This window comes from Hippopotamus amphibius, chromosome 9, assembly GCF_030028045.1.
Source record: "Hippopotamus amphibius kiboko isolate mHipAmp2 chromosome 9, mHipAmp2.hap2, whole genome shotgun sequence".
Classification (NCBI taxonomy): Eukaryota; Metazoa; Chordata; class Mammalia; order Artiodactyla; family Hippopotamidae; genus Hippopotamus; species Hippopotamus amphibius.
The window spans coordinates 23,727,732-23,753,383 of record NC_080194.1 but is presented as its reverse complement, the minus strand read 5'-3'; the positions used below and the strand labels follow the sequence as shown (position 1 = coordinate 23,753,383).

General features: G+C 41.2%; 1 protein-coding gene across 3 annotated transcripts in view; it reads left to right on the top strand.

Moving 5' to 3' along the window:
* NELL1 (neural EGFL like 1) overlaps positions 1-25,652 on the top strand; it is an 886,038-nt gene that overhangs the window by 516,874 nt on the left and 343,512 nt on the right. For all 3 annotated transcript variants that reach the window (XM_057749117.1, XM_057749116.1, XM_057749114.1), the window contains one exon: positions 5,164-5,286. In XM_057749117.1, coding sequence (XP_057605100.1) covers positions 5,164-5,286 — 123 coding nt within the window. The remainder of the gene's footprint in view (positions 1-5,163; positions 5,287-25,652) is intronic.

Sequence of the window (25,652 nt, the reverse complement as noted above, 5' to 3'; positions counted from 1 at the left end):
AACCCCAGGAGATAGGTTGTATTATTATCCATATTTACATGTGGGAACTAAGGAGACACAGATTGCCTGGGTCACTCAAGTGCACGTAGCTGGTAGGTGGCATGTCCAGGATCATCGAACCCCGGGCTGTGTGATTCTAGAGTCTGCTCTTCACCTCTAAGTCCCGCCACCTCTCACAAGTACTTGTCTCACACCTTCTATAGCATCTCCAGCAGCTGAATGGGGATTTGAGATTTTTAGGAGACGATTTCTTCTTTGGCCATCTCTGTCAAATATAGTTTTGAAGGTACTGGTTACTATGAAAACTTGGGCATGACTAGAGAAAATAAGATGTGAAAGTTTTGGAACCTTTGTCCTTTGGGTATAGGTTGGATCTTCAGTGGGCATTTGGGGGTAGAGAAAGACAGTCTCTATTCTTGGCATTAGGAGATCACTTCCGTGTGTCTTGGTTTAGCTTCAGCTACATCTAGGTTACTTCCAACTACTCAGTGATGTGAAAAGTCTCAGTGTTTAGAGTCTCAAGTCCAAACTCCTCCACTTATTAGTTTTGTGATGTTAGGTTATTTAATAATTTAATATTTAAATTTAATAATTTGCTTTTGTCTCCATTCCTTCATTGCAAAATGAGCACACATATTTCATAAGGTTGTTGGGAGAATTAAATGATATGACATATGTACAATATTTAGCTTAATGCTTGACACTTGAGGCTGGGTCCTACTGTGTGAAGTAGAGAAAGTAAAGTCAGGGTTGTAGAAAATGTGCTACAATTCCTTTCCTTAAAGTTAATCAGTTAATAAGACATTCATGATAAAATTTGCAAATCTCGTCACCATATATTTGTGATTTGATTGCCTCCAAAGAGGTAAAGATATTAAATTTATTAAAAGTTGAAGATAGGTTAAATTCATGTAGCATGGAGAGCAAGTGTGGAAGCCTGCATGGCAAAATGTGTTCGTATGAAATGGTATTTGAAGCCAGGCTGGGGCACAGATATCCAGCTACATTGAGAGATTATTTTGAGTCAGGGAAACATCATGACAAACTAGAGAGGTAGAAATCAACTCATATACTTGCAGGACAGTGATGGGGCCACCTCATCAGAGAAGGGGGTTTACATCGAGAATATTGGGAGATAATACAAGGTGGGATAGATGTGTTAATTAACCTGATGGGGGAATCCTTTCAGAGTGTGTATGTATATCAGATTATCACATTGTACATTTTAAGCATCTTTCAATTTTATTTGTTAACTATACCTTTATAAGGCTGGTGGCAGGGGCAAAGTGGGAGGAGACAGATAGGCAACAATGGACCAGACTTCTGGAATGTTGCATAAAATCAAAGGATTAATCTCCAAAATATATAAGCAGCTCATGCAGCTTAATACCAAAAAAGCAAATAACCCAATCCACAAATGGGCAGAAGACCTAAATAGACATTTCTCCAAAGAAGACATGCAAATGGCTAACAAAGACATGAAAAGATGCTCAACATCACTAATCATCAGGGAAATGCAACTCAAAGCCACAATGAGGTATCACCTCACACCAGTCAGAATGGCCATCATCAAAACATCTAGAAACAATAAGTGTTGGAGAGGGTGTGGAGGAAAGGGAACTCTCCTGCACTGTTGAGAGTGTAAGCTGGTATAGCCACTATGGAAAACAGTTTGGAGGTTCCTTAAAAAACTAAAAATAGAACTACCATATGATCCAGTAATCCCACTACTGGGCATATACCAGAGAAAACCATAATCCCAAAAGAAACATGTACCATAATGTTCATTGCAACACTATTTACAATAGCCAGGCCATGGAAGCAACCTAAATGCCCATCAACAGATGAATGGATAAAGAAGATGTGGCACATATATATAATGGAATATTACTCAGCTATAAAAAGGAATGAGATGGAACTATATGTAATGAGGTGGATAGACCTAGAGCCTGTCATACAGAGTGAAGTAAGCCAGAAAGAGAAAAACAAATACCATATGCTAACTCATATATATGGAATCTAAAAAAAATGGTATTGATGAACCCAGTGACAGGGCAAGAATAAAGATGCAGATATAGAGAATGGACTTGAGGATGCGGAGTTGGCGGGGGAGGTGGGGGGCCGAGGGTAAGCAGGGACGAAGTGAGAGTGTAGCATAGACATAGATACACTACCAAATGTAAAATAGATAGCTAGTGGGAAGTTGCTGTATGACAAGGGGAGATAACTTAATGTTGGGTGATGCTTTAGAGGGCCAGGACAGGGAGGGTGGGAGGGAGGGGATATGGGGATATATGTATAAATACAGCTGATTCACTTTTGTGTACCTCAAAAACTGGTACAAGAGTGTAAAGCAATTATATTCCAATAAAGAGCTTAAAAAACATCATACCTTTCTCCACACTATTCTTTTGCCTGGAGTGCCCTTCATGGGCACTTCTGGCTGAGAAAGTCATGACTATTTTTCAAAGACTAGTTCAAATCCTATGTCTTTCAAGAAGACTTTTCTCCCTATTAGAAGGCATTTCTTACCTCCAATGAACTTTTATTCCAGTTTATCTGTATTTCTCTTATCAAGCATGAGCACATGTGCGGTTTGCCTGGGTCATTCTGACTTATGCCTGTTCTTCCAGTGTAATTATTAGCAGAGCCCCCTTTCACTCTGAAATATGTCCTGTTTATGTGATAAAATATAAGGTCACCTACTTATAACTCTTATCACTTCTTCCTTGTGTTCTGGTTCGTTACATATTGCTGTCTGGTGGCCTCTATTAAAATGTTCATGTGAGCAGAGACCATATCTACTCATTTGTACTCCCAATACAGACTAATAATTACTTTTTTTAAATAAATTTATTTATTTATTTTATTTTTGGCTGCGTTGGGCCTTTGTTGCTGTGCGCAGGCTTTGTCTAGTTGTGGCGAGCAGCGCTACTCTTTGTCGCATTGTGCAGGCTTCTCATTGTGGTGGCTTCTCCTCTTCTAGAGCACAGGCTCTAGACGGGCGGGCTTCAGTAGTTGCGACACATGGGCTCAGTCGTTGTGGCTCGAACCCGTGTCCCCTGTATTGGGAGGCAGATTCTCAACCACTGTACCACCAGGGAAGCCCAATAATTACTTCTTAAATGGATTTAAATAAAGAGATTGAAAACTCTTGGGGTCTACGCCTATATTCTTCGACTTTTTTTGTGTCCCTGACATCATCTGGTATTGCACCTGTACATATTAGTTGCTTGCTAGGTCTGTAAATGTGATTGGACATTCACAAGGTTATACTATTTCTTGAGTATCCTGGAGATGATTTGAGTACAGACTAGAAGTGTGTCTTCATAAATCTTCTCCTCCCTTCGAGCTGCTTGCTAACCTGTGCACATTTCTCTCTGACAGTTTGAGTTGGTCTTAAGGTCTAAAGAACAATTTTCTTTGGAAAAACCCAAGGTGTTAAATTAGTAGCCATGTGCATGTGTATACTTGATGTTATTGCATGTGGGTGACTGAAACTGCTCTACTTTGTAGAATTTAACCCTTCTCATTACTGATCCCTGTTAGAAAATTTAAAATAAAAATTAATGAAGATAGATGATATTTCAATTGATTGGTACATTGATCTAACAGTTTGCTTAACAAACTATATTGAATTTTTAGTTTTGTTCAGTTAGTGTTGATTTCTTTGAGGTTTATAGCTGTGATTTCAACTCTTGTTTTATAACCTGTTATAACTTAAATAACCCTACTTGATTTTTCTTCTTAAAATTTCTAAGATGTTATACTAGCAGATGTTAAAGGGAGTAAAGGTCATAAAATTTCTCACATGATGTATTTACAGAGGAGTCATTTAGATGAGTATTAAAACTTCCTGATTATGAGGGGAGAGTCTCGTTATCTGTGAAATCTTGATTTCTAGCTTGGAATCTTTCAGTCCACTTCGTAGTATTAGATGTATTTCCCACTTTGTCTTGTGGATTAAGGATGCCGTGGCTATTTGAATATATGTAACCATATTACTACACATTAGGCATCAGTCCAGTGGTTAAATTCTGAACTCTTTGAAAATACTTGTGGGTTTATGTTCCCCTGCCAGGCTGTCTTAGCTGGGCTTCTTTAGTTTTACCCTCTTTGTTCTGTTGGAAAAGGACATTGAGAGGATGTGACAGGTGGTTGACTCAAAAGCTGGACCCAGGTAATCAGAGCTTCCGCACCTAATCCCCTGTCCTTGTAGTATACGTTCCGCCCACTGTTCCCATAGCCAGAGCTGTTTCAAGGACATAACCTTGAGAGAGCAAGGTATTGTTGAGATCATCAGGATGTTAAACATGACTGAACTCAAGGCCTCTATATAAACTTTTAAGATTGTGGTGGGCGGGTGCGGAGATCTACTAGTCTTGCAGCTGCCCAAGACAAGCCTCATATGTAAGTCCCCTTGCTTATCAAACCTGTTCCCCCCAATCTGGAGTGTCTGCCTCTTTCTTTGGGCTCTCCTTGCCCTCTTTGTATGAAGGCCAGGTTTAGATTTCACCCAGGAAGCTCCTGAGGTTTTCAACCACCATGTTCTAAAGAACAATGATCTTATGTGGGTTTGTTTATTTTCTTTTCTCTTCTTTAACCTTAGAGGAAGGTTTCACAACCTTGGGACTGCTGATGTATCAGACTGGCTAATTCTTTGTTGTCCTGGGCTGTCCTGGGCATTATAAGATGCTTAGCAGCATCCCTGCCCTCCATCCGCTAGATTCCAATATTTCTCAAAGCATGACAACCAAAAATATCTCCAGACATTGTCAAACGTTTCCAGGAGGAGGAGATGCAGAATTGCACACACCCCTGCCCCCGCCCCTGTTGAGAATCACTGTCTTGGAGCCTCTGCAAAAACCTTTGCAGACATGGAAGAAGCAGTGACCTTAGAGAAGCACTCAGCAATCTTGTCACTTGCATAAGTCGCTTGACTTCTCTGGCAGTCTGTTTACCTTCAAAGTGAGGATAATAACATCCCTGTTTTAGAGTTGTCGAGATTTCAACCACATCAGTCGTGGAAACTGCCAAGTGTAGAGTAAGGTCCCAATGCACGGTAGTCACTGTCATTGTTACTTGGTGAGTTCCAGCTAACTTTTCCAACACCAGTGATTCCAACTTATGAAAAGGTGTCTTTCTTTTTCATCCTGCAAACAGAGCACGATGAATGTGGCAGCGGGCAGCACACCTGTGATGAGAATGCCATCTGCACCAACACTGTCCAGGGACACAGCTGCACCTGCAAACCGGGCTACGTGGGCAATGGGACCGTCTGCAGAGGTAGGCTGGCCGCCATAAGGGCGGACCGGGAGCTGCCGGCCTACCCGGGCTCTTGGCGCTCCTGTGACAGACTCTTCGTGCCATTCTGATGGCTGAGCGAGACCAGGGTTCCTGTCCCTGGTCAGTCGGCTGGCAAGGGCACTGTGCATCCAAGAAGAAGAGAAATGCTCTGAGTCTACCTTTTGGGTTGAAGAAAGAAGGTGTGAGTGTGGGTCAGGGCCGTGGTTCCGTATCTTGATGCCTCTGTTGAGCTTTGCCTGTTGGCTTGTGTTTGTGAGGGATGCGCGGATTGCTGAGAGCCCTGCTCAGAGGGCAAGTGGGCACCACTCATGGCCACACGCCATGGAATCTGCTTGGGATATGAAGCGTAAAGTTTCAGGCCCTCTCTGTGTGTAGAGCAGTTCAGAGGCCAGTGCCCTGTCTTCTGTCTGCATGTTGAATAAAATTCCCATTCCTCCTTCTGGCTCATGGGAGCATTCGGAATCTGGTCCCTGGTTCCTCTCTGCTGCATCTCTCTTCTCTTCCCCGCATTCTCTCGGCACCAGCACTTTACTCCTCACTCTTCCTCGCACTTGCCAACTGCATACCTGTCTCGGAACTTTGCGCTTCTTCCCCGCCTTAACCTCCATGCTCATTTCTTTCAGGTCTCTGCTCTAGTCTCTTCTCATCATCAGAGACTTTCTTTGACCACTCTATCTGAAATAGACCGCTAGTACTTCTTGGCCCTATACCCTCCTTTATTTTTTCTTTACTAACACAACCTATCAGGACATTATACATTTATGTGTTTGTTTCTGCATTGTCTGCCTCCCCATGGGGATGTAAGCTCTGTGAGAGTGACCACTTAGTCACATCTCCCTGTTCTGTCCCTAGCAACAAGAATGGTACCTGGCACACCATAGGTGATCGTGAATCAGCCAAAGAGGAAAGAGACATAGTCACGTTGAAAAAAGGCAAACTGTACCAAAAAAAAAAACAAAAAACAAAAAAAATGGGAAATACCCTTTGAGTAGTATTATTATTCCCATTTTAGAGTTCACAAAGCTGAGACACAGAAAGGTTAAGTAACTTGCCCAAGGACACACAGCACGTTATCAGTATTCTTCTGCAGAGGTGACATGCTGATGATGAGAAATAATGAACAGGGACTGATCTAATGCATGAATATGAGATTAGATTAGAGGAAAATCTTAGAAGATTGCTTTTATCCCTTTTATCCTGTGTTGGCGAAGTTTGGGTAAACAACCTCGTGCGTGACTGAGAGTTAAATCAGTGAGACTTTTTAATGGCAATTTGACAAAATCAATCTATTTTTAAAGTAAATATGAAGGGTCATAGAGGGATTCTCTTGATTCCATTGATTTTTACCTCTTGAAATGTGTTCTAAGCACATGTTCCTGAGGGGGAAAATGCACATAGAGGGATGTTTTTGCTGCATTATTTATATTCACTGAAAACCAGAAACAGCCCAAGTATCTCTCAGTAATGGAATGATTTAATTTATTTGGAGTATAATTTAATGGAATATAGTGCAGTGGTTTGAACTTCTGGGTGGATATGTGTACAGACACATGCACACACATATACACACCCACACTGAAAGACATATTTTTGAGAAAAAGAAAGGAAATAAATAAAACCAAGTTACAGGACTATACCTACAGTATAATCACATGGCTAATTTATTATTTATAAGTATCTGTACATATATTTATGTAAATGCAGGGAGACTGGAATCATGCAGACTGTTCACCAATATACCCGTGGGCGTGTGTGTGTGTGAAAAAGAACATTCACTTATTGCTATAAGTTCAGTATTGTTTGCATCGCCTACAGTGGGGATTTATATATGTAATATTTTTGTGTTCTTTAAAAAATTCCATGAGTCAAATAAAGAAACTAGTACTCAGCTTTTAAAAGAAGACTTGAAGATATTTCCAAAGCAAAACAAAATAACCCATAAACATTAATATAGTTCCACAGGTTATCAAGGCACTGTTGGTACCTGCATGCTAATGCTGTAAATCTGAGAAGCAACATAAGGAATTGATTTTAATGCATTACTTTTCAGGATGATGTTACCTCATAAAATGATATTGATTGCACCAGGTCAGTGAGTTTGTGTCTGTCAAGCCCTTTTTTTACCACTGTGATAGGTGGTGGCTTCCCCTTTGTGGAATTTGAAAGTCCCAACTGTGAAAAATACGAGTTCAAATAATGTTCCTGGTGTCCATGGACTCTGCAAATACATCTTCCCTTGAAAGTTGTGAATTAGGGAAAATAATTTTCTTAAAGTAATTTTCGTGGTCAATCGTGTTAACCTCAATAAGATCAGGAGAAACCTGCATTTCTTCAATGTTGTGTGGGGAAGCATTGCAGTGGAGGTGAAGAATTGGACAAAAGGGTTGGAGAGTTGGGGTTTAGAACTGATTTCCTTACTGGTGAGTTGTCACTTCCGTATTTTTACATATTACAATTGGGTTAATATCACCTTCAGCATTTATCCAGCAGTTTTACTGCAAAGAATTATTAAAGGAATATATATTGCTGGGTTTTAAACCAGTGGTCCCTAACATTTTTGGCACCAGGGACCGGTTTCGTGAAAGACAATTTTTCCACGGATGGATGGGGGTGGGGGTGGGGATGGTACAGGCAGTAATGTGAGCAATGGGAGTGGCTGTAAATACAGACGAAGCTTTGCTCCCTCAACCGCCGCTCACCTCCTGCTGTGCTGCCCAGTTCCTAACAGGTTTTGACCTGTACCGGTCGATGGCCCAGGTGTTGGGGACCCCTGTTTTAAGCTGTCAAATGCTATAAAAGTGAAGACAGTATTGTCGACGGAGCTATGATGAAGGACAAGGGGAAGGTAGTTCATAAGTTCACTTGAACATCAGCCTTGTGACTCAAGTACCCAAGTATGTGTCTGTTTCAAGGCATACATTTTCAGAGTTGAGTTTTCCACTTGTAACTGAATCATTTACAGAGGGAGTTGGACAAGGAGAATCAGACAGCTTGAACTAATTCTTTTTTTTTTTCTTTAACGTTTAAAAGCTTTCCTAGACGTGGTGGTGTTCATGGAATTGGCTACATCTGGGTGGAAATAAACACTGCTAACACTTCTATTAACAAGTAAAACACAAGGCAGCAGTTTCTTGAACAATATTAATTGGTGTGAATTCTCTCAGATGGGCGTTCCTGGTGGCTGATGCCCATATAAGGAGTTTTGTTTTGCTTCGTTTTGTTTTTCTCATGTAGGTGGAAAATGCTCTCTCAACTTCAACAATAGTCATCAAGTATGTGCAAGACACCTTGTGGATGTGTTCACATATGTTATCTCATTTAATTTCCACCATAACCCTGGGAAATTGATGGCATTGTTCTATTTCAGGGTAAATCTAGAGTAAGTCATAGTTGAATCTGATTTAACTGAATTAGTGTGACTGCTCTGCTTTTAGTTTCTTTCCTCCCTGCCCTTCTCTGCTTCTTTCTTTTTCTTTCCATTTGTCTTCCTTTTTCTTCTCTTTTCCCTACCTCTTCTTCTTCCTCTCTGGCTTTTAATCATTTAACTCTCTCTCTCTCCCCACTACCCCTTCAACTAGAGACTGTCATTGCACTGTCTCTTCCCTTTCTGTGTTTTTGTTTTTAATAATCTATGATTTTTTTTAAAGTTCATATTTTTGATAAACAGCCTAAGAACTTTTGAAACTATGCAACACCTGTCACTCAATATTTTGGTATTTTGGGGTTAAATGGAAAAAACACTTGCAAAATGTTGCAAGTCAGATTTACACAACCAGATGCAAAGGGTGGGGTTGTCTGTGGAAGAGTGTTTATCTGCTTCCTTAGTCCTTCATTAACCCAGAACTGAAGGTGAGCTTTAACCAGGCAGCTGTTGATAAGTTACTGATGGGCTTAGCCTTCTCTCTTGTCTGTCATTAGGGCTGGATAAGATGTGGTGATCCTTGAAAACATTCTTGTTTTAATGACAGATAATATTGACATTTGTTTCATAAGCATAGTGAGTGTGAATTCTGTGCTCCAAGCACCGAAGGAGCAAGAGGCAAAGAAAACAAGGTTGGTAGAGATTCAGCCATTTAATTTGGGAAGGGGATTTGAGTAAATGCTTCCAACCCAATTGAACAATTTACAAAATGGTATTATCTTATGTGAAAGAGGCTGATAATTACTGAAACTATAGAGCCTTGGGAAAGACATGTTATGTGTTAGTTAGGACTCATTGATTGCAGGTAAGAGAAATCTGGCAGGACTGGCTATGTAATTTGCAGAGCTCAGGGTAAAATGAAAGTTGGGATCCTTGTTCAAAAAGTAGGAAAAACCTGCTTTTTAAAAGCGGGACATTATAAAGCTTTTGCCTTTCTTCTGTGGTCTATTTGTCAGCCTATCATGGTGTTTTTTATGCACTATTTAATGTCACTCCTTTGGCCATGGGGTTACTCCCAGGGTGAGTGCAGACCCTTAGAGGAGCTTCAGGCCCATCCCACAACTTGGCCCATGTGCGTGGCTCACAGACTGCAGGGCTCCCCTGTGCCCTTGACCAAGGCACTGTGACCTGGTTGGGCGGGGAAGTTGAGCTAGGTATCTGCCCTTCCCTTGAGCCCTCTGCCCCAATCCACAGCAGATGGGCAGCCCGTGGGGACTGCAGTCTCCCCACAGGTTCCCTGGACCACTGGGGACTGTGCTTGCGTGCCGCCAGCTGGGGGCAGGGATGGTGCAGCCATGCTCCACGTGGAAACACCTGTCCAACCCCAACCCTTCCTGTGTCTGTGCACAGGACCCTGCTGTGGACAGAAGGTAGCATTTGTCACTAGGAGGAGAGGGAGAGGCTATGAGGGACCTGAGGCTCCAGGGGACAGAAAAATGGAAAGCTGAGAACCCATCCTGGAGAAGCGGGCAGGAGATGGGAGGTGGGATGCCCCAGCACATGCGCCTTTGTCCTATTGGACTTCACTTAAAAAACATCAATTCAAAGATGAAATTATTAAGAACTTCAAGATGGTGACGGCAGAGCATTAATCCCCAAGTGTGGGGCCCTTCTGAGTGAGGGGTCCCGTGCAGCTGGGCTGGTTGCATGTTTGTGATGTTGGACCTGTTAGCATTAATGAGCTTTTGGGGTGGGTTATAGAACCTGAAGTGAAAAGGTGGCTGGGACGTAGGATCAGATCACTCCAGGAGTTGCAGTGCTGAGAATCCTCGCTCCTTCTGTCTCCTTTCTGCTGCTTTGTGGATTGGCTCTGCATTGCTCTCATTACAGGCTGGCTTTGTTTGTCCATGTGGTTGAGGGTCAGATCCTCTGTTTTGTAAGTTCAGAACTTTTGCTGTATCAACATCCCTGAGATAGTTAATCTCTTGAAGATCAACATACTAATTTATTATGAAAACTGTCATGGTTTGCCGAGAGCCTAAACGTAACACCCTTGTTTTTCCCACCTGCGTTGAGAATCAATTGAAAGACAGATGAAGAAATCAAGCAAGTGGAGAACAAAATGTCAATATGAATGCTGGTAAAGATGATACCAGAGAACATGGCTTATGTCTGTGACAATAGTATTCATAATACTGAGCCTCCCAAATTAGACAGGTTTATGCAGCCAATCACAGCTGGACCAGGGCAACTCATAGAGCATCTCCACATAGAACTTCCTATGCACATTTTAGGGCAGGAGGCACAACCCCAAATGGGTGTATCCTGCGGGCCTCCTGATTCCTAGTACAACGTTGTGGAGAGAGCTGGGCTGCACACGTCTAATTCTTCTCTCCACTCACCAACAATCGGGGTAGAATGAGAGGGGGGGCCAAGGGGAAATCACTCTTAGGGGAATCAGATAAATGGAAAAGAAGCACCTGCCTCCACCACCCCCCCAATCCACCAATGGCTTCTGTTAAGAGGCGGCAAAATGTTTGTGTTTGTAGTTTCACCTTTCTTAAATGGAAGATATGCAGGGAATCATTTCTCAAAATTCAGAATTATTTAAGTGAAAAATCAGAGCCAAGGGGTTGGCAGGGAATTTTATTGGCTCATCGTCTTAGTATCTGTTCATCTGCTGCAACCATCCCCACTGTAGAAATAGTCGTTCTAGAGTCAATTCTAAAGCTAGTGTGATGCCCTGGCTCAAAATCCTCCAGCATTTCAGGAGGCAGTGGCTAGTGTCACACTCCTAGTATCCCCACAATGTCCTTCTATTGTCTGGAGAAGTAGATTAAGTAGCCTTGCCCAGTGTTTATTTCAAACCATGCAAGGGGCTCTTTAAGGACTTTATAGTTTGTGACAATGTAGTGTTTTTTTCCCTTGCATTCCAAGTCCAAGAAGCCCTCCTTGATCTCTGAGTGAACATCCCTCTTCTGTGCTCTAAAGATACCCTCCAAACACTACTGCTGTCTTTCTAATCTCATGCTGTTTACACATCTGTTTCCTGGAGGCCATGATTGTGCATCTCTGTGTAACTAACATTTAGCACAGAACTAAGCATGTTATAGTGTTCAAGAGTTTCCTGATGAATAAACACATGAAGATGCCTTTCTACTAGAACATGCAATTGTCTGTCTAGAAAATTTTACAAGAAAGTGAAAGTCCACCTGGGGAACAGAGGTACTTAGCCACTCAAGCCTTACCCTCAGCGTGAAGAAATCACTGCTCCCACACGTAGATGTGGAAATCGACTTTAATGTTGAGTCTGCAGTGCTAATGGATGACTGACTTTCAAAGAAAATCATTGCAATAAAATTCAATTGCACTGTAGGAGTTCCTGTAACATGGGTGAACCTTAAGGCACTTGAGAATCCCATAGTGCTCTGAAATCATTCATCATGAGCATGCTTGCATTGAGGTGCCTATGCAGCAGTGCTGCTTCATAGGAATTTCTGTATGATGGAATGCTGGATAGATGTACACAAAGTTAGGAAAGAAAGACACAAAAACACAAAGTTAGGAAAGAAAGACACAAAAACACAAAGTTAGGAGCAGAAGGCTAGAGAAGCTTCGATATAGACAAAGATAAAGTCTAAATTTTTTAGCTCATACTAAAGATGTAAATGAAATCTTGAATTAAGTAAGTAATAGACGGGTTTCCCTGGTAGCACAGTGGTTAAGAATCTGCCTGCCAGTGTAGGGGACATGGGTTTGATCCCTGGTCCAGGAAGATCCCACATGCCGTGGAGCAACTAAGCCCGTGTGCCACAACTACTGAGCCTGCACTCTAGAGCCTGTAAGCCACAGCTACTGAAGCCCATGCGCCTAGAGCCTGTGCTCCATAACAAGAGAAGCTACCACAATAAGGAGCCCGTGCACCTCAACAAAGAGTAGCCCTCACTCGCTGCAACTAGAGAAAGCCTGCGTGCAGCAACGAAGACCCAATATGGCCAATAAATTAAATAAATAAATAAATAAATATTATAAAAAAGAACAGACGTATCCCACATACACAAAGATGCTTTCAGGACAAAGGTGATATGAGAGGAAGGGAGAGGGAGAATGAAAGGTAAGTTGTTTTATAACATACCACTGAGGATAAAATTGATCAGTTGCTAGGCTGTGAATCAGAGAAGTGATATTTGGGGATGTTGAAGGAAATAGCAAGGGGACTGGGAAAGCCTTTGGAAAAAGTACTTAGGGAACTCTAGACGGAGTTTTGAAATGTGGTTAATGTAATGAGGAAGCATTCAGGAAGGTCTCAATCTAGAAGTCTGCCTTCAGGTGTGCAGACAAAATGTTGGCAAGAATGGTGAGAGGCAAGATTGATTGACTTTGTAGGATGGTTTGACCCATTTAGACCCAGGCCTATTTGTAAAAACACATTCATATTGATAAATAGATAAAGGTTGTGGGTATATTTCTAAGAGTGCTTTAGAATGAAGTCTAAACTCTTTAGCAAAGCACTTGAGGCCCTGTGACAGCTTGGCCCCATCTGGATATTTTGAGCCTTATCTCTTACAATATCATCTTTCCCCATTTCCTCACCAGTCACACTTGAGAGTTAACTAACCATACTCCTAACAGGCCAGGCCAGATGACCTCATGCCCTCTTCCCTCTCCTTGGGATCATCTATTATCCTGGAATGACTTTTTTCATCCTCTGCTTCTTCCAGTTGAAATCCTGTTCATCCTTCTTAGTCCAGCTCAAATCCCATTTTTCCTTGATATTCTCAGGCAATGAATTGTTTCTCCTCTCACTTCTGTTTGTAGAATTAAGTGTACATGTATTATGCCTTGTTAAACTTAGCTGTTTACATATGTTTTTCCCACTGACACAAGACCTTTTGCTTCCTGGGTGCTCAGTAAATAGATACTGATAAAAAAAGGGACTTGGCCAGTACATCTGACACAAACCAACTCTGCTCTTGTAGCTTGATGTATTAATTACTACTGAAACTAGACCACTTGTCAGAAAATCAAAGCAAAATTACAATTGTAAAGTAAATGCTTGTGTAATATCTATTTCAATATTTTAGAAAATCATCAATGGGCTTGCTATTTAAGTTCAAAGACTATTATGCATAGAAAATTCATTTATTCTATTTTATGTTTCATTCCTACAGATACTGGATGCCCCATAGGTACTGAATGTACTGTGGATACAGAATATAATTATACCAGAAATGATTAAATCCTTTAGACTATTTTGAGAGGCACTAAGTAGCCCAAGTGTGGCTTCTTTTTCTTTTTTCTTTTTTTTTGCATCTATTTGCATCTATTTCAACAATTTTTTTCTTTGGCCGCTTTTTAGACTCAGTCACTTAATTACTCTGCAATGCTAATATGGGCTATGGTTACAGCTGGAAGGCATTTAACATGCAGGACAGCCAAGGCAACAAGGGAAACATGACAAGTTACTAAACACACAATTCTGCCCTTCATGTTCTGAGAAGTTTCCATTTCCATAGCCACCCACTCATCCCAGTGTGACACATGCTCTTGGGTGGGACATTGCCTTTTCATACTGTGTCCTAGCTTCACTGTGAGCAACGGGAAACATTCATGAGACTCAGCTCAGTATTCCACTATGTGGCCTCAAGCAGCGTGGAAACACTTCCTCTGTTGGCCATTTAACTTTCAACCATAGAGAAATTTGGAATCACTTTGTTCCGTAAAAATGGATGGTTACTCTGACTGCCTGTTAGAGTTTTGGGGTGTCACCATTTTCCTCTCCATTCCTACAGGTTCAGATCAGTAGAATACAGATGTGGGTCAGTGAGGGATTCAGAGTGTGGCCTTTATCTTGGGCTCTCTGGGATTGTCAGGCCCCATATCAGGGCTCCCCCTCATACTCTCTCAGTTGCAGGGGGAGAAGATGGAAGAGAGGATGCTGAGGCCTGGTCAGGCCCAGAGAGAAAAGAGATGGCTTGTATCGTGCTGGAGCCATGGTCTCGGGCACATGTGATCCAATTCTCATCAGACTTGCCAAACAGACACGCCTCTTTATAAAGGAAAAGGCTATTGCTTGGGTATAGAAACAGAGAAACTTAAAACAGTCATTTCACTACCATTACTTCTTGAGGGCTGGAGAAGGTACATGATAAAGACTCTACTCCACCCCGAGAAATGCTCACCTCTTTTGGATGCACTAATATTGTTGTTAATAAAAGTATATTGGTAGTAATGTTTACACGAGTATTGGAGTGTCAGTGCTGCAGTGTTAAGCCTAAAGTACTAAGTACTAAAATAACTTCAACCTTATTTGTAAACTCACTGTCATGCAAATGCTTACCAACAAGCACTGGTACTAAATTTAGATCTGAATGTATTTGTTATAGTCCTTGTCCCCCAAGGGGGGCAAGAAGGACTCTTTACAATACTGATTTAATTCCAAGAGAAGGAAGAGTCTCTAGGCCCAGAGACTATTATTATGCTTAAAGCTTCAATGATGCTTCCTTTGAAAAATGAGACTGAAACTCGAAAATGAAACTGATTGTCCAGTCTGTTATCAAGAAACAGTATGTTCATCAGCTTGATAAAGAAAGGCAGACAGACGTCTTGAAACCAGCAACCGTGCATTAGAAGACAGGCACAAGAAGGGAGCTTGCGTGGTGCAAGGTGCGATATATTGGTTGTGTTATTTTGACTTAACAAGGCAGACCTTGACGTAGTCTTTTCATATTCTTTTCCTTCAAGTGCATTTTTCCTGGGCAAAAAAGAGTCTTTTGGATGCACTTAAAGCATTTCCATCACTTACCAAAGTCAGTACTTACGTTTTAAGGTTTGCAGCCCAGTAGACATAACTGCATCCCTAGGGGCTTAAGGGAAACACGTTAAATCCACTTGTATCTCAGAGGGAGTGGAAATTTGACACTTAGATGAGTGCCGATTCTTTTGAGTGCATCTTGAGGTTGCACTTTGGTGAGTTACATAGATGTTTGTTATCCATAATTGTCACCTCTGAAATGACTTATGAGATTAGCAGAGCTGTATAAATATATATCATCAATTTTATTTTAAAACAGGCTCCTGAACATTGACTTTCTGGCGAGAAATCAAGATAAGACTGTCTTTCTTTCCTAACTAACAATTCTCAATGGACCAGCAGACTTTCTTTAGGTAACATTACTGAAAGATGTCACAGTCAATCTCTAGACTCTCTGCTGGATTATGATCTGTTGGGGGGAGCAATTATTTGCAAAATATTTAAAGTATTTCACAACTGCTACTTCTATAGAATGGTGCCAGCTAAGCTTGACATAGCCATCTCAGCTCAGAATATATGCAAAGAATATTAATCTTTTGTAGAACTGAAAAACTATAGTACCAAGTTGAATGCCATATTTTAAGGCAAGCTTAGCATAAGTAGATCTGGTTCTTCTTAATGACTCTCCCACTATGAAAGCTAAGCAGTCAGGAGCCCAGAACAGGTTCTGTTGCTGGGCCCGCCAGGGCCAGATGCTTCTTAATATTACCTTAGAGGCTTCTCTTGATCCAGATCTTTATTAAGGCAATGGATAAATTGAAAAGCACTTACAAAGAATGTGCAAATGTCAGCATAATTTTGCAGTAGTGCTAACTGTGATCTTTCCCAACAGGATTCTGCTGGGGTGCTAAACTCGTACTGACCAGTAGAACATGTGGTTTGCACTTGCTAGCTTTCACATTTCTGCCTCATCCTATTCTCAACACAAGGATATGTTTCTTCATTTCTGCCTCATGCATGCCACTCTGTTTGTCTCCTAGAACAGAGTACGATATGCTCCTGGCAGAGTAACTCAGCTCTGCTGACAATTGCTCAAAGCTTTACAGTCCTCATCCAACCCAACCACAGTGAGTTCAGTATCAGTTTCTATAGCTTTTGCCTAACCTTCGCATTTGTACATAGATGTTTATTTTCTAGGGTACCTGGATTACACCTTGTCCTGTGGTAATGAGCCGGTCAAGGGATCTCTTGTTACTCATTTCCTCATTTGCTAATAGACATAACAACATTTTCCAATTTCTTCTTGCCCTTAGCTCCTAAATTTTAGGGAAAACTGGAAGATAGTAGGGTTAATGTGTGAAACTGCTTGTATAAGGTTAGGAAACAGTGGTAGCTTCTGTCATAGACAAGCTTGAGAATTTCAGTAGGTCCAAAACAATATGTTCTTGTTTATCATGCATGAAGAGTTGGGGGAGGGGGGGTTGTGCTCCACCCAGCAATTCAGGGACCCACTCACCTTCCATCTTGTAGCTGTGACCTCTTGTTGGTTCTCAGAATCCTTACCATTCCATCAGCAGATGAGGAAAGAGAATTAGGTCACACGTGGGAGGTTTTGACGGGCCAGACCTGAATGTGGTGCACACCTCTTTGGTTCCCATGGCATTGAGCAGAATTAGGTCCATGGCCACACAATAGAGCAGAATGTCTGTGTGTTTGGGAAGGAAGGGGAGGCCACAGCCGTTGGTGAGCACTAGCAGCCTCTGCTATATTGCTGTTGTAAATACAACTCTACATGAATAAAAATGGCTGCATTATTATTTGTAGAAAATAAACCTCCAGATGCAATTCTAAAATGGATTCTGGCTGATGCACTGTGAAGATCATGTGTAGGCTTTCAAGTAAGAAAGACTGGGAGTATCCAGGGTTTAAAAATGTCTCCATTTGAATGCACTTATTCTTTCCAGCTATGTCATCACCAGTTCTGTCTGGCTTCAGTCAAATTAAAGATAGTTCACTTTTTATCTAAACTTCCGATCCTGCCAGTTATAAGAAAAATTGAGAAGCTCCTTTATGGGTCACTTGAAAGTAGTGCAAAACCTCACAATCATTAGCTATCTCTTGAGCAGAACTGCCAGTGACGCAGTAAAGGGACTCTCCACCTGAGCCCTGGATCTCTCATAATTCTGTTACTTAAATAACTGATTCCTGCTTGCGATCATTTCTTCCAAAATCAGTACATTTTCCGTTTTTAAACTTACAGCAGAGAAATCACGTGTGGGTTCTCTCGCACTGTGTTCTTGTATCGCCTTACTAATTTAGGGATAATACTATTTTTAATGTGCCATATTCTGAAACAGATACTGGACAGGGATGAGCCCAAATTTCAAGTATTTATTCAAATATTGGGTTTTTTTTATTTATTTATCGGCTGCATTGGGTCTTCGTTGCTGCACACAGGCTTTCTCAAGTTGCAGCAAACAAGGGCTGGCTACTCTTCATTGTGGTGCACGGGCTCTTTGTTGCGGTGGCTTCTCGTTGCGGAGCATGGGCTCTAGGTGTGTGGGCTTCAGTAGTTACGACACAGGGGCTCAATAGTTGTGGCTCACGGGCTTAGTTGCTCTGCGGCATGTAGGATCTTCCTGGATCAGGGATTGAACCCCCTGCATTGGCAGGCAGATTCTTAACCACCGCTCCACCTAGGAAGTCCATATTCAAATATAGTTTAACTATACTTTAAATTGCATGAGGAATAATGCACTAACTGAAATAGATTTTCTTTTAAGTAGAATATTAAAATTTCATAAAATGAATATTTAGCTTGTATTAAGTGACTATTATAGATGAGGGAGGAATTCTAGATACCTTCTAAAACTTAGCCTATTTTTGGAGATGGAACCAGATAAGATTGGAAAATGGTTTGAATGCAGCCTCCTAGACTATTTAAAGCAAGGAAATGATCTTTGGCATCTAGATGGCAAACTCTGTTTTGCACAGATAAGGGTATTGAATGTTGGCATATTCACTTACAGTGTCTCTCTAAAGACTATATTAAGTAGAAGAAAATAAGGTGTAGTAAGTTGCTCGAAAGAGGACTTGCTTTATGTTTAACAAAACAAAGTACAACACATACATGCACGTACACAAGTGTATAGTTTGAAATTAGTAGAAGACATAAAGGCTCTAGAATAGCAATGCCAGTTGAAATACAGTGTAAAACACACATGTTAATTTAAATTTTCTAGAAGTTGCTTTAACAGAGGTAAGAAGAAATAGGGCTGACACCTCTCAATCCAGACATTTCAAGTGCCCAACAGATAGCTGTGGCTACTGACTACCCCAGCTGCTCTAAAACTTTTTGGGGTAGGTTTCAATCAATATGAATATGGCGCACTCTTTAATCTGTACCCCTAAGCACATGGGGGAGAGCTCTAGAGAGGCAGCATGGTGCCCTGAAAATAAGAAATGGGGCTTCCATCATTTTCTTTGTTATACTGAGCAGCCCAGTCTAGCTTTCAGTTGAATGCAGAACTGTAGTGTTTATTAAGCAGACAGATGACTAAAATCCATATACCAGAGGCTGAGAATATCTAATTCCTTCTACAGTGTAACATTTCCTGTCTCGGGATGGAATTTCCCCATAAAGTCACATATTGAACAGAAATGAGTAGCATTCATCAAAGCTCAAATTATACGAAGATAAGAGAGTAGGAGGGAAAAGAAAACAACAAGTCTAGAGCATTTACTTTTGTTGCATTTCAAGATCAATTTCGTATTAAAAACAATTCATAAGCGAGCAGACATATGCTTTTCATAATGACCTGCTTACCGTGATGGTGCATATCAGCTTTGAATAGTGACAAGCTCTGCAGTCTCTTGCGACAGCCAGTAGGCAGAGGAGAGCCATGCGTTCTCATGGATAAGGAAACACAGCAATTTGTTGATAATTTTCTGACACGCTTATCCATGCCACTTAGTGGGATCACACTTAAATGCTGAATTTACAGAGAATAAAACCTCCTTATTTTAGACCCAGATAATTTGGAATTTGCAATAATTTTCTTGATATCAAATTAGCAAGAGGCAGCCCGAAACACTGTAAATACAAGGGCTTCTGCATCTGGCACCCTTGACATCAAATCTCCGCTGTGACACATACTGTGGGTTGTAGGGCGTAGTCTCTTCACTTCTCCCAGTTTGCTTGCTCGCCTAATGAATACGCAGGAAATGACAGTAACTTCATAGTGGATATTACCACCCCTGTCTTTTCCAGTCTGACTTTTTCTAATCCATCCAGTACACCTCCAGATCCAGTGATTCTCTATGGTCTACCTCCAGGCTGGATGGCAGAGTGATGAAGGGCATGGCTTCTGCAGCTAGACTGCTTGCTTAGAAGCCTGGCTCTTCAACCTAGCTGTGACATCTTGGGCTAGTTACCTAACCAATTTGTGCCTCACGTTAACAATGGGGCATTATAATTATATCTACCTCCTTAGTTTTCGGGACTGAGTGGAGTGAAAGTGCTTAGGGTACTGCCTGGAATATACTGGGTACTACTGAGTATCTCTCTCCCCTGTGAACTCTATGTTGAAGATCCTCCCTGTGCATCCCTGTGACTTTAAGGATAGGATTCACACTTCTTAGCCTGGTACACTGGCCTCTTCTGATCTAGGTCCCACTTACCTCTTTAGTCTCATTTCCTGCCACTTCCCCTCCAACAAAACCTCCCCTCCCACTTTACTCAAACTGCCTACAGTGTTCCAGGTCTTCCTTGCTGTGGAATAGCTCAACAATTAAGTGCATGGGTTATTGAGTCAGTCTGCAGGGTTCAAAGCTGGTTTCTAGCACTTAGCAGTTCCATGACCTTAGAAGTTACTTAAACTTCTCTCTCTTGAGGGTTAAAGTGCCTGTACACAGTATGTTCTTAGTTGTTACGTCCTCACTTTGAGTGAAAAATTTTTGCCTTCACTTTTATTTGGTGGGTGCTTGTCCTTCAAAATGCATTTCTAGTTCTGCCTCTTTCAAGCCATCTGCCTTCACCCCTGCTCCGTGTTCCTGCATGTTGTTCTCTGTCTTGGCATTTATCACACCATAGTGCAGTTGCTAATTCGCTTAATCTCTCTCCCTCACTGGCCTGGGAAGGCAGACAGCATGTCCTTGTCATCTTCATAAAGCTTAACACATAAGGATGATTTAATAAATATTTGTTGAGGAAAATAAGCAGTAAAACAGTTGTGAGGGTAGAGTGAAATAACCTACGTTGACCATTTGGCACAAAGTAGGAACCCAGTAAATACGAATTTCCTTTCCTTTAAAATTTACTAGAAGGAAAAAGTAAAATTTGCTTTTCTCTATGTCGTGTACAAAAAGGGTTTTTCACTTTACTGAGAAAATTAAGAAAGTCAATAAATAAGGATCTTGCTCACAGTACAAATATTCTACATTTGATCTCTATTTGGATGTGTCTTTTCTCATCAGAATAGTGTTGAGAATGGTTTGGTGGGTGGGTCCGCAGGTTCAGGTTATTCCATTTAATATAAAGTATGTTTTCTTTTTACACAGTGAATATCGAAGCAATAGAAATATAATACTCTAGAGTATGGCTTTTTACCCAGAAGCCCACCTCTTTGACAATAATAATAGCTAGCATTTATTGAACACCCGTGAGCCAGGCACTGTGCTAAGAGCTCTGCAACAAATATCTCATTTAAGTCATACCAGTTCTCTATGAAGGAGGCAGAATTATTGTCCCCATTATATACACGAGGAAACTGAGGCTTTAGAAAGGATGCTTGAGGCAATTAGCTATGTCGTCTAGGCCAGGGTGAGATTAGCTAAAGAGAAGGGGGGTTTTGTAAAACTGGAGTTATCATGTGTGTGGATACTAAGTTGTTATGTGGATAGAAGCTTGGAGAATGCCAAGATATTTCCTGGAACACAGATCATGCAGGAATAATAGACTTTTCTTGAGAGAATTGTAAGAGAAGGAAACATCTGGGGCGTGAGCAACTACCTGGTTGTTGTTGAGGACCCGATTCTTGCTCTACCTGGTGGAGGAAGCGTTCTCTGAGGAGGAGGAAGATTTAGGGAAATTCATTTCCCATTCCCTGAAGTCCCATAGCCCAAACCTTTGGGACAGAACAGAGTAAGGAGCAGAAAGGAGAAAGGAAGCAGCAAATCTGATGTTGAGTTGGAACTGAGATGGATCCAGGGAAGGGTTGCATTTTGGGTGATAGAGATCAGAGCAGTGTGGAACGTGGTTAGATTAATCTCAATATGCCAGTGGTGGTTCCTGAAGTAGAGTCAGGGGAGTGACAGCTGCAGAACCTGGGTTACAGACAGTAGAGGAGAGAAAAGGAGGATGGCCAGAGAACTAGACATCTGTTGTTTTTACCACTGAGCGTTCTTTCACCATGTTGGTACCCATTCCTCAGTTTCCTTCTGGGAGCCACTCCTCCTCATTTTCAGTCCCTATGGCCCTAGTGTTGGAACACAATTATAGAAGTGCATTTTCCTGGCCACAATAATTGGTTCAGGTTTGACATGTTACCCAAGCAGATCCAACTAGTTCCCCACCCCCTCTGGTTATATTGGACAGGGAGGCTTACTTTTCTACCATGGATTGGGGTCTGGAAGAATATAACCAGGAGCATTTATGGCCAATTCGAAACCACAGGAGAGAAGCTGAGAATGAAGCCAACACACAGAACTGTGTGGAGACACGAAGTTGAATCAGACCTCGATAATATCCTTGGAGCTTCTGTATCCAGTCATGCCTGAAGTAGGACCACCCCTAGTGTGCTTAATCCTGTTGACCTGGGTTTTCTGTCATTTTCTAAGAAAGTGCTAACTGTTGGTATGGTAACTCAGCTGCTTTGGGAAGGAAAGCAGTAAGAATCCTTAACATTCCAATAGGAAAAATCTTTGCATTTCTATGAGTATAACATATATTTGGAATAGAGATGCTAATGAATCAGGGTGGTCAAGGTTCTTACTATTAAGCCAAAAGGCTGGCAATGTTTTAGGTCAAAGAATATTAGCAGACTGACTACAGACTTGTACTTTTTTTTTCCTCTGGCATGGGCAAATTATTATCAGTCTTGATATTCTTGAAAGAGGGTTTTTTTCTTATTCCCTAAAAAGGTTGTTTATAGTATGAATGCATACATGGGCTTTGTGGATACTTTTCTCTTCTTCACTCTTTTCTGGAGCCTTTCCGTTCAGATCAATAAAACAGATACCACTTTGCATCATTCATACCATCCTCAAAACGCACAGGGCTCTTCCTTGGCTCCTGACTGTTGGAGTTAAAATATCGCTTCCCTCTTCTTTAGAATGGTGCTGTTTTGATTTCTTATCAGATTCCAGCTGGATTTGAAGGCCTCTAGCCTAATCACCCCGATTGGTTGGGGAGAGTTGTCATATTTTGTCTCCGGCTGATAAGAATTGGAACACAAACTCAGAAGAGTTCCCCTTTGGGTAAGATTAAATTAATGAGTCTAATTCAGATCATTTCGTTAAGTGGTATTATCTTGAGCAAAGCACTATTCCTTGACATTGCTGATGATAAATATTGGGGAAAAGAAGTAAAAAGAGTAACTATTTCACATCATGATACACATACAAATGATACTCTTTGATAGGCACATGGGTATAAAGAGATGAGGCTGCTCACTGCTGAGGGTCACCTGGCTGGGCTGAGGGGACCAGTGGCTCAGCATACCTTACTCTATTCCTGGCACTCTGATTTGGGAAACTTCTGGATTTGCAAACCATAAGGGCTGAATTTTCGTCCTAGCTCAGCCACTCAATCCCACTGCATTCTTGGGGCCCCTTTTTATTGTTAAAAATTTTTTTAGTGTACTATAGTTAGTTTACAATGTTGTGTTAGTCTCAGATGTACAGCAAAATGATTCAGTTATACATATATAAATATATATACTCTTTTTTTACATTCTCTTCCATTATAAATTATTACAAGACATTGACTATAGTTTCCCGTGCTATACAGTAGGTCCTTGTCGATTATCTTTTATATATAGTAGTGTGTATATTTTAACCCCAAACTCCTAGTTTATCCCTCCCCCCTTTCCCTTTTGGTAACTATAAATTTGTTTTCAACATCTGTGAGTCTGTTTGTGTTTTGTAAAGAAGTTCACTTGAATAATTTTGTTTAGATTCCACATGTAAGTGATATCATATGATATGTGTCTTTGGCTTACTTCACTTAGTATGATCATCTCTAGGTCCAACCATGTTGCTGCAAATGATATTATTTCATTCTTTTTATGGCTGAGTAATATTCCTTTTTTGTCCTCAGTTCTGCATCCTTAAATGAGGAATCTGAGGTCTAGTCCAAATGTAAATGTCTATATATCAGGAGCATTATCAGATCCAATAAACAGAGGCTTATGAGGTGCACTGAGGCTTTAAGCATGAAAGCATCAATACGGAGCTCATTACTTAGCTCTGTTTAATTACTGCTAAGCCTCCCTGATTTGTGCTGGTCTCAGCCTGTCAATCACCAAGATTGTGGTTTGCCATCAAGATGCCAAGGATCATATTTTTCTTCTACTTAATCTAGTCTTTGGAGAGATACTGTAAATGAATATACCCTTGTTTTTCTTAGTATGATTGTAAGAGTCCCTTCAGCAATTGCCAGTAAGAAAATGAAAAAATAAAGTTTTTTTACTTACAAGACCTGGAAATTACACAGCATACCTAGGGCAACATAGTGAGGTTACCAGAGGTGGGTCCAGAGGCAGGGTGTAGCCCAGGGCCTGGGGTTCTGCCTTTATTAGGGTCAAGGGTGGGGGCCTAGGGTTTTGTAGGCTCACTCTTTATTAGTAGAACATATTTAAAACATGTGAGTGGGGATTTAAAGCACAGGAAGAGAAAAAACAACAACAATCAGTATGGTTGTTGGTCAGATTTTGAAATCAGTCAACATCTCTAAAACAAAGGCCCTTCAGTGCAGGGAGGTGACCTAGCTCTTTATCTAGTTATGAGGCTGGAAGTGTGTTTATTTGGGATAATCGTCTTTTTTTTTTTTTTAGCTCTTTATTGGAATATAATTGCTTTACACTCTTGTACCAGCTTATGAGGTACATCAAAGTCAATCAGCTGTATTTATACACATATCCCCATATCTCCTCCTTCCCGCGACTCCCCCCGACCCTCCCCATCCCAGCCCTCCAAGGCATCACCCATCATCGAGTTGATCTCCCTTTGTTATAGAGGAACTTCCCACTAGCTATCTGTTTTACAGTTGGTAGTATATATTGTCTATGCTACTCTCTCACCTTGTCCCAGCTTCCCCTTCGCCCCCCGCCCCCCCACCCCCGTGTCCTCCAGTCCATTCTCTGCATCTGCATCCTTATTCTTGTCCTGTCACTAGGTTCATCAGTACCATTTTTTTTTTTTTTAGATTCCGTATATATGAGTTAGCATATAATATTTGTTTTTCTCTTTCTGGCTTACTTCACTCTGTAAGACAGACTCTAGGTCTATCCACCTCATTACATATAGCTCCATTTCATTCCTTTTTATAGCTGAGTAATATTCCATTGTGTGTGTGTGTGTGTGTGTATTTAAAAGCTTTTGCACAGAGAAAGAAACCATAAATAAGACAAGAAGGCAACCCTCAGAATGGGAAAAAATACTTGCCAATGAAGCAATGGACAAAGGATTAATCTCCAAAATATACAAGCAGCTCATGCAGCTTAATACCAAAAAAGCAAATAACCCAATCCACAAATGGGTAGAAGACCTAAATAGACATTTCTCTAGAGAAGATATGCAGGTGGCCAACAAACACATGAAAAGATGCTCAACATCACTCATCATCAGAGAAATGCAAGTCAAAGCCACAATGAAGTATCACCTCACACTGGTCAGAATGGCCATCATCAAAACATCTAGAAACAATAAATGCTGGAGAGGGTGTGGAGAAAAGGGAACTCTCCTGCACTGCTGGTGGGAATGTAAGTTGGTACAGCCATTATGGCAAACAGTTTGGAGGTTCCTTAAAAAACTACAAATAGAACTACCATATGATCCAGTAATCCCACTACTGGGCATATACCCAGAGAAAACCATAATCCCAAAAGAAACATGTACCATAATGTTCACTGAAGCACTATTTACAATAGCCAGGCCATGGAAGCAACCTAAATGCCCATCAACAGATGAATGGATTAAGAAGATGGGAGAATCATCTTTGAAGGGGATGCC